Source organism: Megalobrama amblycephala, linkage group LG7, assembly GCF_018812025.1.
Source record: "Megalobrama amblycephala isolate DHTTF-2021 linkage group LG7, ASM1881202v1, whole genome shotgun sequence".
Classification (NCBI taxonomy): Eukaryota; Metazoa; Chordata; class Actinopteri; order Cypriniformes; family Xenocyprididae; genus Megalobrama; species Megalobrama amblycephala.
This window is the reverse complement of record NC_063050.1, coordinates 5,241,680-5,255,482: the sequence shown is the minus strand read 5'-3', so window position 1 is coordinate 5,255,482 and position 13,803 is coordinate 5,241,680. Positions and strand designations below refer to the sequence as shown.

General features: G+C 42.3%; 1 protein-coding gene across 1 annotated transcript; it reads left to right on the top strand.

Annotated features, from left to right (window-relative positions):
* Positions 1 to 10,796: 10,796 nt before the first annotated feature.
* LOC125271155 (microfibril-associated glycoprotein 4-like) lies at positions 10,797 to 12,245 on the top strand. The gene is made up of 5 exons (XM_048195152.1): positions 10,797 to 10,946; positions 11,020 to 11,229; positions 11,310 to 11,406; positions 11,487 to 11,654; positions 11,739 to 12,245. The coding sequence occupies exons 1-5, from the start codon at positions 10,941 to 10,943 to the stop codon at positions 11,996 to 11,998; spliced, it is 741 nt and encodes a 246-aa protein (XP_048051109.1). The 5' UTR covers positions 10,797 to 10,940; the 3' UTR covers positions 11,999 to 12,245.
* The last annotated feature ends 1,558 nt before the right edge of the window (positions 12,246 to 13,803 follow it).

Sequence of the window (13,803 nt, the reverse complement as noted above, 5' to 3'; positions counted from 1 at the left end):
CGGGCGTTTCGCCATAGGATTTCAGTTCTCTCTCCTTCAGCGACGACTTCACATCGCTCCTTGCGGATCTCCGGCTGAAGCCTTCGCCGCCTGGAAGAAGCTCGCCTGGAAAGAAGCTCTCGCTGCCGTCAAAGAGGCTCCTGCAGGGGACTGCTGAGCTCACCGACGAAGAAGCGCCGGCACCCTCGTCGACTGCCGCCTCGAGCGCCGTCTCGAGCCGCCCGCTTCCCGCTTCCGGCCGCCTGCCAGCCCGACTCCTGCCGCCATCCGGCGCACCTAAAAGAGTGATTTTCCCGCGGTTTATTGCCGCTCTAAAAGAGCTTTCCAACAGCGGTTTTCACTGCTCTAGCGGCCCTCGCCGCTCTAAAAGAGCCCCTCAAACGCCGTTATCACGGCGGCGGCATTGTTACAAATGCCGCGCCACTCGTGTGGCACATGCAGAGCCCCTCTGCATGACGACGACAGGCATGGTGAGTGCGTCGGCTGCCTGGGCAGACCCCATGCGCTCGCGGATCGCTTTCTTCGGTGAAGGCGATCTCGCCACTCGTGCCCTCCCGTCTTCTTCCTCCCGCAAGCCGGCTAGGAAGAGACAGCGGGGCAGAGCGGCCCAGGACACGGAGTTGGATGACGTCATGCCGGCTTCCCCGCATGCCTCACCCTCTCCCTCGAGAGAGCAGTCCCCCGTCCTGTTCTCCCGCCCTGAGCTGCGTCCCTCGGCAGATGTGAGCGACCTCATCTCTTTTGGTGGTTCTGAGGACGAGCTGCTTGATGACTCCATGTCTCTCGTGGCCTCTGAAACCGAAGGTTGGGCCGGTGATTCTGACCCCGCCCGCCTTCCTTCGCTGTAGCCCATTGACTGCAAGCCGGGTATGGATGCCGAGCTCTTCCGCATCCTCACGAAAGCAGTAGGTTTTGGACCTCGAATGGGCTCCGCCAGAGGAGCCATCACGGAGCAGGCTTGACGAGTGGTTCCTGCCACTGACTTAGCCCTGCGTGCCACAAAGGCCACAGCTCAGGCCATTGGACGATCCATGGCCAGCCTGGTCGTGCTTGAGCGCCATTTGTGGCTCAACCTGACCGAGATTAAGGAGATGGACAAGACGGCTTTTTTGGATGCCCCGGTCTCTCCCTCTGGTCTCTTCGGGCCAGCAGTAGAGGGCTTTACGGAGTGTTTTACTGCAGCACAAAAGTCGTCCCAGGCTATGCGACACTTCCTGCCTAAACGCTCTAGCTCCACGTCTGCTTCCAGCCGCCCCAAGTCTGCGCCGGCTCAGCAGAACAAACCTGCCCCCTCTACCTCTCAGGCAGCACCACCCAAGGAACAGCGCCATCGTAGGCGCTCCTCCTTCCCGAGGCAACGTCAGGAACCCCGGCCTAAAATTACGCTGGACCCGACGCCTCCTAAGCCCTCCTGATTTTTCAGGAAGGAAGAGGATGGGGCAAAGTCTCGCCACGGCCGGACCACCCCAAAAACTCTTTCGTTCCACCCCCCCCTCCGCCTCGTTCAGCTCCGGGTGTGGGAGATATGTTCAGTGTTGTGCTAACTGGGCCCAGTGCTGCGTCCATGCAAAGACATGAACATCTTGGATGACATGGAGGAGAGTAAATTAGCAGGAAAAGTTTATTTGAAAGTGAACTAATGCTTTAAAGTGACAGAAACTGAACTGCTGCTTTCTGCGTCATGAATGTTAATAAAACAACAAAAGACAAAGAGAAACATCACTTTTGTACTTTTAAGACAGATTAATAATGTTTAATTCATACAGTGAGACTATGTATTATTTTACACTATGTGTTATTACATACAGTATTATTTGACATTTGATTATTCAATTTCTGTACCTGAATACTGTTAGACTTACCTAATTAATTTGTATCTTTGTTCTATTATATTTATCTGTGCTTGTAATTTGTTCATTCATTTCTATGTGTTTTCACTCACCTACAAAATTACTCCCAATCATTTTTTAATATCACAATATATATTGCAGAAAAACAAAATATTGCAATGTAACTTTTTTCCAGTATCATGCAGCCCTAGTCTCTACCATGGTAATGTTTACAGTATCGCATTGCACACATATTGTAATGTAAAATGCTGTATTTGATGCCATCTGCCTCTCTTCTTCTGTATCTCTGATCAGTCTGATATTACAGTCATTGACTTTCTTTTCCTTGTACACATCCTGCTCTATGTTTACAGATTTCAAATCCCTCTGTATCCGTATCTCTCTCTCTCTCACACACACACACACACACACACAAACACACTTTGAAAATTGTGGTTACCGTCTAAGATAAATTGCTTATAATGTAAAAAACCCCCATTACATTTAGTTCCCTTTCGATACTTCACTTGTACTGCGTATGGGGAAAGGTCTCCTTTTTCCCCGTTACTGAAGCCTTTTTCAATAACGCAGTATAACTGCATCGTCATTGGTTCACTCATAGACAAGTTGTTTCAGCGCCATTCTTATGGCGAACACTATGGATATTTTACCTTCTCTAAGAAAGAGCAAAGTTCCTCTTCCACTCTCTCCGCTGCACGGGCCCCGATTGGCGGCCCGTCACCCGATACCATTCAGCCCCTTGTCACGCGGGCCGAGGCCTGGCGGGCCATCCCCGGAGTGTCAAGCTGGGTTCTGGGAACCATAAGTCGATGCTACTCACTTCAGTTCGCCCGAAGGCCCCCTCGCTTCAGCGGGGTGCTTCAGACTTCAGTCAACACGGACGACGCTCATGTCCTCCGAGCCGAAGTCATGTCTCTTCTGAGGAAAGGAGCTATAGAAATAGTCTCCCCCTCAGAAAGCAATTCGGGGTTCTACAGCCGTTATTTTCTAGTTCCCAAAAAAGATGGCGGTCTCAGACCCATCTTAGATCTCAGGCTCTTGAACCTCTCCCTCATGAGACGGAAGTTCAAGATGCTAACGCTGAAGCAGATCCTCGCGCAGGTTTGCCCCGGGGACTGGTTCTGCTCGCTGGACCTGAAAGATGCATACTTTCACATCCAGATAGCCCCCCATCACAGGCGATTCTTGAGATTCGCATTCGAGGGTGTGGCTTACCAACATACGGTCCTTCCATTCGGGCTGTCCCTAGCTCCTCGCACTTTTACCAAGTGCATGAACGCGGCGCTTTCCCCACTGAGACAGATGGGAATCCGGGTTCTCAATTACTTCGACGACTGGCTCATCCTAGCCCAGTCATGAGCCGAGCTGGAGCATCACAGATCCATGTTACTCAGCCACTAGGAGTGCCTGGGTCTCAGGGTCAACTTTGCCAAGAGTTCACTGCTCCCCAGCCAGCGTATAACGTTCCTGGGTGCGGTTTTCGACTCAGTCCGTATGACGGCTGTAGTCTCTCCAGAGAAGCGCTCTGGCCATTCAGCAGCTCGCGGCATCAGTCAGGAACAGAGCCTATTTCCCTCTGAAGTTTTTCCAGAGGATGCTAGGGCTGATGGCTTCCGCCTCCCCGGTTCTGCAGCTCGGCCTTCTTCGGATTTGGCCTCTGCAGTACTGGTTGAAGTTCCGGGTCCCTCCTCAAGCCTGGCGGCACGGCCGCCTGCGTCTCAGGGTCAATCAGGCCTTTTTGGCAGCTCTGAAACCCTGGATGAACCCTGTATGGTTCAGCCAAGGGGTACCCCTACAGGCGGTGTCCAGAAGGACGGTGCTCTCAACGGATGCGTCCAACACAGGTTGGGGCGCTCTTTGCGAGGGCAGACTGGCCTTCGGCTCGTGGTCTCATGAGGAATGCCATCAGCACATCAACTGCCTCGAGATGTTGGCAGTGATTCGAGCCCTTCATGCGTTCCAGCCACACCTGACAGGGCGCCATGTCTTAGTCCAGTCGGACAGCATGACGGTGGTGTCATACATAAATCACCAGGGGGGCCTTTCGTTTCACGCTCCTATCGCTGGCCAGTCAGTGGGACGAAACAACCTCGTGGTGCGTTTCTTGAGAGGTTCTAGGCGATTAAATCCTCCTCGTCCTCTCACTGTTCCCACCTGGAACCTCTCTTTGGTCCTCAGAGCTCTTAAAGGGCCTCCCTTTGAGCCACTGCATTCAGCTGACCTCAGGCCCCTGACGCTCAAAACTGCCCTGCTACTTGCACTAGCATCGGTTAAGCGAGTTGGCGACTTGCAGGCCCTCTCCGTGAGCCCTGCATGCCTTGAGTTCAGGCCCAACGACTCCAAAGTCGTTTTGAAACCTAGGCATGGCTACGTCCCTAAGGTGCTCTCGACTCCATTCAGAGCACAGGTCATTTCCCTCTCAGCGCTTCCTCCCTCGTCAGACGAGCGAGAGCTGGAACTACTCTGCCCTGTCAGGGCATTAAGGACCTACGTTGATCGATCACAGCCTTTTCGGCAATCTGATCAGCTCTGTATCTGCTTTGGTGGCCGCACCAAAGGGTCTTCGGTCTCAAAGCAACGTCTTTCGTGTTGGATAGTCGACGCTATTGCTCTTTGTTACTCCTCTATGTGCCTCGACTGCCCCATAGGAGTTAGAGCTCACTCTACTAGAGGAATGGCTTCCTCTTGGGCCTGGTCTAGTGGAGTTTCGATTAAAGACATCTGTGAGGTGGCCGGCTGGTCCTCGCCGTCCACTTTTGTCAGATTTTATCATTTGGACGTCCCGACCTTACAAGCTGGGGTCCTCTCGGTATGATCCAGCGGCCTCTATCGAGCTCCGCTTCATGCCACTCTGGGAGTTAACTCCCTTTTTGTAGTGTAACGAGGGTTCGACGGCTCCGGCCTTCTCACTTGTCCTCTGGTTCCCTCACGGTGCCCAAGACAAGTCCAGTCATTCCCTGCCGTGGCACGGCGCGGTTGAATCCGTTCCCCATACGCAGTACGAGTGAAGTATCGAAAGGGAACGTACTCGGTTACTAACGTAACCTCGGTTCCCCGAGATATGGAACGAGTACTGCGTTACATGCCGTGCCACGAGGCTGCGGCTTCAGTGTCGTCGCTTCAGTCGAATGACCTGAAATCCTATGGCGAAACGCCCGCTTATATAGCCCTAAACCCCGCCCATTTCGGCGGGAATATTCGCGTGCTCTGTCGCCATAGGCCGCGCAGCTATGCCGCGCCGTCATTGGTTCAACAACTTGTCTATGAGTGAACCAATGACAATGCAGTTACACTGCATTATTGAAAAAGGCTTCAGTAACGGGGAAAAAGGAGACCTTTCCCCATACGCAGTACGAGTGAAGTATCGAAAGGGAACCGAGGTTACGTTAGTAACCGTGTACATTATCCATATCGGAATTGCATATAGAATCAATATCTAGAAATCTACAGATGTACCAAATGATTCATAGAGTTGCCAGTTAATTACTGTTTTCCTACAGTTTGTTTCTGTAAAATGAATTTACAGTTAGTTAGTGTGAAAAAGTGTTTCACTATGCATGTTTTTTCATCTTACACCTTTAACCCTTTTAACCCTACAACAAAATTCCCAGTGTTTAATGAACACTTGTATGTGTACACACTACAGATTGTTAGAGTAATACTGATGCAGTTTTGAAATTAATGAGATAATTAAGTGATTATTTAAGTGATGATTGAGAAGTAGTGATGAACACCTGCTGTTAACAAGCAGAATCACTGAAGGAAAGAGAAACAAGAGAAGAGCTACAAGAACTACAACTGACTTTCAGCCACAGCCTTAGATGAAATCACCTGAAGATAAAAGAAGACATTAAATCACTCAATATCTCAGCAGAGGAGGGTTAAACAACAAAAAATAATATTACCAGCTTAACTTATTACTCACCAGATTGACTTTATTTCTGTCAGATGTGTACAGAAGCTTCAGATATTGTTTTATTGTTTCGTTTGACCTTAACATGATGGAGCGGACTATATTAGTGAACTAATTTAGGGAATAGTGAAGGAGAGTATAGGGTGTGATTTGGAACACAGCCTCAGAGTGTTGACTTTGAGCGATGTTAACTCACAGTATATTGCTTTAGGCTACTTTCTTGAAAATGTCAAATATTACACAGAATGCATTGTTTTCTATGGTATATTACTGTTTTAATGGCATGTTACTGTCGAATTTTGGCTGTTTTTTACAGCAATTTTTTTTAGCAGAAACCTTTGATTGACCTTTGTAGCAGTGGTTGCTATCACTGTAGAAAATTGTCCTGTGAATTTACAGTAAAATACCGGCAAAAAGTTGCCAATACTTTACTGTTAATTTTACAGTTCTTTACCATAATCTACATTGCAGTATGTTGCTGTAAAAATACCATGTGCTCAATTAAAACTGCTGTAACCATGTGTATTTAAGACACATTTGTTGTGGCCAAAAAAAAAAAAAGAAAAAAAGAAAAAGAAAAATTGTGCTCAGGTGTTGTTGGATATGTTTTGATTATAATAATCATGTAATGCTTGGTTCACTGAACTTGTCCAGTGTCTAAACCATTATCTGAAATTTAAATAAATTTTTTAAATAAATTTTATTTTATTTTGGCAACATTGAGATACTACAGCTTAAGATCAAGCAGTGCAAAAGCAATCAGTAAAGAATTTTTAAACTCATCATTTACAAAAATGTTTGAACTATGGCATCATTAAGATAAACATCAAGTGACATCAAGAATCAGTGAAATCACATGGATTCCATTCCATCCCATTGATGCTGTAAAATCACATGGATTCCATAATCAAAAAAAGAAAACAACCTTGTTTAGACTCTGATGAGATTAATGAATCTGGCCTTTAGATAATGTTTTTGACCATTAATAATTAGCTAACCTCATCTTATTTTGGATTTTTTTTTGCCACAACAAATGTGTTTTAAATACAGTTACAGCAGCCAAAGAAAAACTAATGTTCACAAATCAAGGGTCATGAGTCCAACTAAAGCACTGATCTGCAGCATGGTGACATGAAATGAAACAATAAAACAACATCTAAACCTCTGTTAGTTCTCAATAAGAACTTCTGCAGACATCTGACAGAAATGACAACAATCTGGTTAGTAATAAATGAAGCTGGTAATGCTGTTTGTGGAGTTGTTTAATCAGATATTCAGAGATTTAATGTCTTCTTTAATCTTCAGTTGATTTCATCTCTTTTTTTCTGTTCTTGTTTCTCTTTCCTTCAGTAATTTGCTTGTTAACAGCAGGTGTTCATCAGTTTCTGAATTCACACATGTGTTTTCATTCACTCTGTCAAGTGGACTATATTAGTGAACTAATGTAGGGAATAGGGAATGAGTGTATAGGGTGTGAGCCTCGGAGTGTCGACTTTGAGCGCTGTAAATTGATTTAAATGGAAAACAGCATGTTACTGTCGAAATTTGGCTGCAATTTTTTTACAGTGTATAATTCCAAGGGGACAAAATGTATTAAACTGAACGAAAAGAGATGCAAATGAAAAGTTTGAGAGTATAAGCTTTTTGAAAGACGGTTACTGTGAATAAGATAAGATATTTATATAGATGAAACACTTATTTTGTGTAGTGAAAAGGATACTTTGTGATTTTATGTATTGTACTAACAGAATTGAAAACTGAAATGCTAAAATGTTAGGAAAAAGTGTACTTTTGATGATCTGTTGTGATATTAGTACTAAGAGTTTTGAAAATTGCTTCTGAAAACGGCACCAAAGCATTTAAAAAAACTAACATTTCAGCCACTTAATTATTTCATAGTATTATAAACCATTTATAAAATATAAATGTATTCTGTTCATAATGACCCTATACTGTTCAGCACATAAAAGGGATTTTAAACATGAATCATTTAAATTTGTAATTGGTGTGTAATTGGTATTTGTGTGAACGATTTTCATAGCTATTTTGAGATGTCACTGGTGTCACAACAGTTTCTTAATCTGTGATGTAAATAAATAAATAAAAGACAACCGAACACTCACACACCTTTCTGCATGTTTATTATCAAATATACTCTGTTTAAAGGTATAATGGACAGGATCCTGTCCAAACCCCTTCATGACACAACATTAAACAGCAACATGTCTCTGATTTTCTTACAGTATCTAATTCTACTAGTCATTTACTCTTTTCATCCAGTTTCATGCAAGGTATGCTGGGAACTGAAAATGCCGTATCTCTGGTAAAATCTTCTGTGAACTCTCAAGAAAAATGTCTTTAACTTGAGAAGAGAAAAGCTCTGAGGAACAAAGTGTTGTACCCTGGGTCATGGCAGTCAGCTGATCTTCCAAGCCAACAAACATCAAAATCAAACATCAGAATATATTAAATCGACAAGATTTAATCTTTTGTTTAACTGAGTCTGTTTGATGATACCATGTTTGTCCAGGATGTGCTGAAGGAGGGAAACAAAAACAGCAAAGTGGTTTAAAATGGAATTTGCAGAATTACTGACTATGTAACAGAAATTGCTTTTAGCTTTTAAAGTTTAATTTATATATGGCAAACTGTTGCAGATATAAATACAGATATATGTTGAAGATCCTTTTGTTTCTGTAAAACCAATAATATGACTGTAAAATGTGCTATGCATTCAACTCGGCATGAGCTCCGGAGTCAGAGGAAAAGTGTAGTTTCTATGTGTTACTATAGAAAATATTCAGTCGATATTCAGACTCTCCTCTATCTTTGTGCCAGTTTTCACAATTTTTGACCAAACAGGTCTATGGGCTGCCATAGACTTCCATTCAAGAATAATAATAATAATAATAAGAAGAAGAAGAAGAAGAAGAAGAAAAAGAAGAAGAAGAAAAATAATTTGGGGTCAAGCATTGAATGCACCGTCCTGACGAATGTAATGTGACAAGTTTCGGTTAACGGAAGGTCAGTCAGAACAAAAGTTATATATGTTTTTTTCACTAGTTGGTGCCAGCCCCAAACTTCTCAGGTACACTCCCGCAGGACTACCGTAGGACCCGACACATCAGAGTGCAGTGTGGGACAAGATTTGTTGGTGCGGGAGGTGAGACACTTGTGTGTGTGGATTGTGGGAGAATAGAACGACTTGCGAGACTCCTGCAAAATAGTAATATCTAAAAACAAATAAATTGTTATTCATCTATTGCACAAAAGCAACAAGCACAATTAAAATATAAAATAAAAATGGTTTACAGGTGCAAGCATAAGCGGAGCTGCTGCTGCTTCTGATTGCTTTTACAGGGAAAAGCTGCCCATAACGGCTGGTCTAGGATCAGTTTTCTCCATATTAATTGCATACTGGTGAAAAAGATTTGGCAAACGGTCCAGTGTGTATCTGTGTTTGCGCTCTGGAGAGCATCAAAGGTTTCTATTTACAATGTGTTTTTGCAGCATTGTGCAATGTAGCCAATCACAAACATATCTGTTGATTTCTTGAATGGCCAATCAGAGGTGTTTAAGTTAAAATCCACTCACTGCCCAGAACAGTTCATAATGTTTTTATGTGCATATCTAAACTCCTGAGTTTTTGTAAGATCACATTTAACTAAAATGAGTGACAGATTTTTAGTGATTATAAAAGGAGCCCTCTTTTGCAGGCTTTCTCACAAGCCAAATCACACATGCAGTAGCCAATGCTTGCTTTTCTGTTAAAGCTGCAGTCTGTAACTTTTGGCGCTCTAGTGGTGAATAAACAGAACTGCATATGTCTTGCAGAAGAACATTGTAGCCGGAGCTCCTTCTCTCTGTGTATGTCTAAGACGTGTCATGCAGTTACTGTGCTACTCCGCAGCGGTTCCTACCAGACCGGTCTAAAATAGTCTGAATATAAACACTTATTATAAGTGTACCAGAATGATTCAGGGTAAGACAAAAACATGGTTTGGAAAATTGATTCATGTTGTACATTCTTATTATATATTTTTTGAAAATTTTGAACACAAAAAAAGTTACGGACAGCAGCTTTAAAATCAACAGTGGTTTGTGAATATAGTCAAGTCAAATTTTATTTATGTAGCACAAATTTAACACAACTGTAGTTGATCCAAAGTGCATTACACTAGATCAGAATTTAAAACAGAAAAATAACAAATAATTTATCAGGAACGTTTATGCTGGGATGAAGGTTGTTGCTAGGCGGCCTAACTTGAAACTATTTCATGGAAATTTCATGGACGTACTGAAAATAACCCATGTATAATTTGACCTGTCGGCAGGGATGGGACACCATTCTGATGGGAATGGGAGATGTTAACAGTTTTGGGGAGTGGGACAGAATTTTGCTGGAGCAGGCAGGAGTTTGTTGAAGATTGGTCAGAATTTGTAGGAGAAGACAAGAGGAAAAAACATTAAATTCAAATTGAAAATGGTGGAATATTTTATCTGCTGGAAATTGTAAACGTGGTATGCATCTGACTTAGAATGAGTGCTGGAATCAGAGGAAAAATGTGCTCTGATCAATGCTCAGACTCTCCTCTTTCTATGTGCCAGTTTTCACAATTTTTGACCAAACAGTTCTGCCAGACTTCCATTAAAGAAAAGGAAGAAGAAGAAGAATTTGGGGCCAAGCACTGAAGGCACTGAAAAAACAACAAATAACACATGGAAAATTCATGAAATCTAAGGCACATTATGAGAGAGACCACATTTACATTTACATTCAAAATAATAAACATGATGGATTTAATCGAAACTACAAATTGTAGCTCTAAACTAAATCACCCAGATTCAGTAAGATTTACTCAATAGATAAAATACAATACACTGCATATATATTTGCATTGAGGATGACAAATGCCTTTTTTATTTGCATCCAAAATGTGGGTGTTCATTAAGTAAATTTCTTCTGTGACACAGAGGAGGAGCATGAAAATCTGACAGATATATAAAGAGTGTCTGTCAGACTCAACAACACAAACGGTGAGTCACTGTTTTACTCGTCACTTACCTCAGAAAACATTCAGACATTTATACAACTTTAAGAATTTTTTTGTTTTTTTGTTATTTTTGTCTAGATAAAACAGATCCCTGCTGTGATCTACTGAGGAGAGACTGAGAAGATGGCAGTAAGTTCATCAACAACATTTCTAGAGATGGTTTTCAGTGTGATGTTCATCTCTTTCTCTCTGTATTGTGTAGTTGATGGTGTTTCTAGCGGTTCTTCTGTCGGTTGTTCTGGTGAGCGGATGCAGTACTGATGAAAACACGCCGGTCGACTGTTCTGACCTTTATAAAGCAGGGCAAACAGTCAGTGGGATTTACTCCATCTATCCAACTGGTGGCGCTCCTGTCTGGGTTTACTGTGACATGATCTCAACTGGGAAAGATGAAGATAAAGGAGGATGGACGGTACGAATGTGACTGTAGATCATTAAACACACATCAGAACATACATTATGAATCATATCTTCTATATAAACCCATCACAGGTGTTTCAGAGGAGAATGGACGGCAGTGTAAATTTCTATCGGCCGTGGTATCAGTACAAGAGAGGATTCGGGAATGTGGAGAGCGAATACTGGCTGGGTAAGATCTCACAGTGAGTGTCCGTTTGTGTGGATAATCATGTGTTTGGTTGAATATGTTCTTCATGTGTGTGTGAACAGGGCTGGAGAACATGTACCAGCTGTCACGTAACAGAAAGTACATGCTGAGAGTGGATCTGGAGGACTTCACTGGAAGGAAAGGTTTTGCTCAGTACTCGTCCTTCTCTGTGGGTTGTGAAACTGACGGGTATAAACTGCTTGTTTCAGGATTCACTGATGGAGGAGCAGGTATAGGACACTTTCATTCACATTAAAATCACACTTCAGTAAATGTGCACCTGATCTCCTCAATGATGCTCTTCTTCTCTGCAGGTGACTCTTTGTCCTACCACAATGGACAGAAGTTCACCACCTTTGACAAAGACCAAGACCTCCATGAGAAGAACTGTGCCAAAATGTTTCTCGGGGCATTTTGGTATGCATCAGGATGTCACCATGCAAACCCCAACGGTGTGTATTTATGGGGAGAAGACAACACACATCACGCCATTGCAGATGCTTGGTACCACTGGAAGAACAATTTTGCTGTCGGTATGAAATTCATCAGCATGAAGATCAAACGTGTGTCTTAGACCTTTGAAGAAACATTACAGTGTTTCTCAGAAACAAATAAAACAATCAAATTAAGGTTTTGGGTTTCTCTTCTTCTGTTAACTGTGTAACTTAGTAAATCATGGTATATATTGTAACAGGATATATGGCTGTTGTTTTGTGTAATCTCATTAATTAATTTCTTCTTCTTTGTTTTGGGTCACTTTTTTTTTAAATCTACAACTGAAACAAATCAACAATAAACTTTAATAAACTCCAGCAATGAAAGGCATTATGTGTTGATGTGGATTTGTTTATCTCCTCAACAGACCTCAGGAAACGTAAATGAGGAATTCAGTTCAACTGCTCATAAACTTTCCCTATAAACACAACCCTATATGTAAATGAACATTGTGTAAGGTTTTCTTATCACAGACAAGCTTAGCTTGACTCCTTTACAGAAAACATGATTTATTTCTGAAGTTTTTTGTTGGGAAAGATAATGGGATAAGAGCTAGCTTTTTTTTTTTTTTTTTTTTTTTACCTTGGTTTCAAAGGTTTTATAGATGTAACTGGGCTGTGCTTTTGTCAGTATGACCCAGTGTCACTTTCTTATATCAAAAATATGATTCTCCATTCAAACCGTGCATCTTGCCTCCCCTTATGGAAAGAAAAAATATATTCCCCTATATTATAACCATTACTTTGATCTCCCAAAAGCATTAGTTATAAGTCTGTTTTATAAGGAGGGAACCACTAACTGGATTTTGTTTAGTGCACAACAGAAAATCAATGAGGCAAGATAGTTTCATATATTACAAGCATTGAAAAAAAACTATGATCTATAAACCCAAAAATAAATAAATGCTTCTCGTTCAAAATCAATGAGGCAAGATCAATGAGGCAAGATAGTTTCATATATTACAAGCATTGACAAAAAACTATGATCTATAAACCCAAAAATAAATACATCTTTTTTTACATCTTTTTATCTGTCAAACACTTTCATAAATACAAAGAAAACATACATTTTCCCCAATCAATAACCAGTAGCATAGAAATGAAAATCTTATCTGCTTTTATGTGGTAATGATGATGATGATGATGATGATGATGAATGTTCATTCACAGCAGTGCAGTGATCAACGTCCAAGAATCCAAAAGTTCCCCAGAGCAAACTGTACTCCTTAGTGTCAATACCATTCCAAGCAAACTAGAAAGTCTTTAAATTCCCATATGTGGCATAATCCGGTCCAAGGATCCACAACAGTTGAACATAGTTCATAGCCTCTAAACCCACTTCAAAGTCATCTTTCTGACACGGGTCAAAACAGGCATATGAACAGAAGGATAAATCCCACAGAATGTGGAGTCCTTCTACAAATTAGATGAGATACATCACATTAGGAAAATAACTGTACATAAATTAACCAGCAAAAAATTCAATCAATATAAGAAAAGAAACGATTATTACTTCAGATTGAGCATAAATCTCAAAGATTCATCTAACCTATCAAGATCAAGATGGCGCCTATCAAGATCAAGATGGCGCCGCGCATGGCAGCCACAGTGCTTAGCTCTTCAGTGTTTGTTCTGTTTTTGTTAGTTTTTCCTGTTTTCTGTTTTTCAAACACCATCAGTTTTACCAGGGATGAACTGCTGAACATTTGGCAGTTCACACCACAAAATCTTTTACCGGATTTCGATTATTCAGACGTTTTGTTGAATGTTGTAGTCGGCGGAGCGGCAGCGCTGTTTAGACGCTTCAGGACGCGCAGACGGGGAAAGCGCGCCGGCGCCCTCGTGAAGCTCAGACAGCGCGGATTAAGAACGCCGCTGCCTAGCA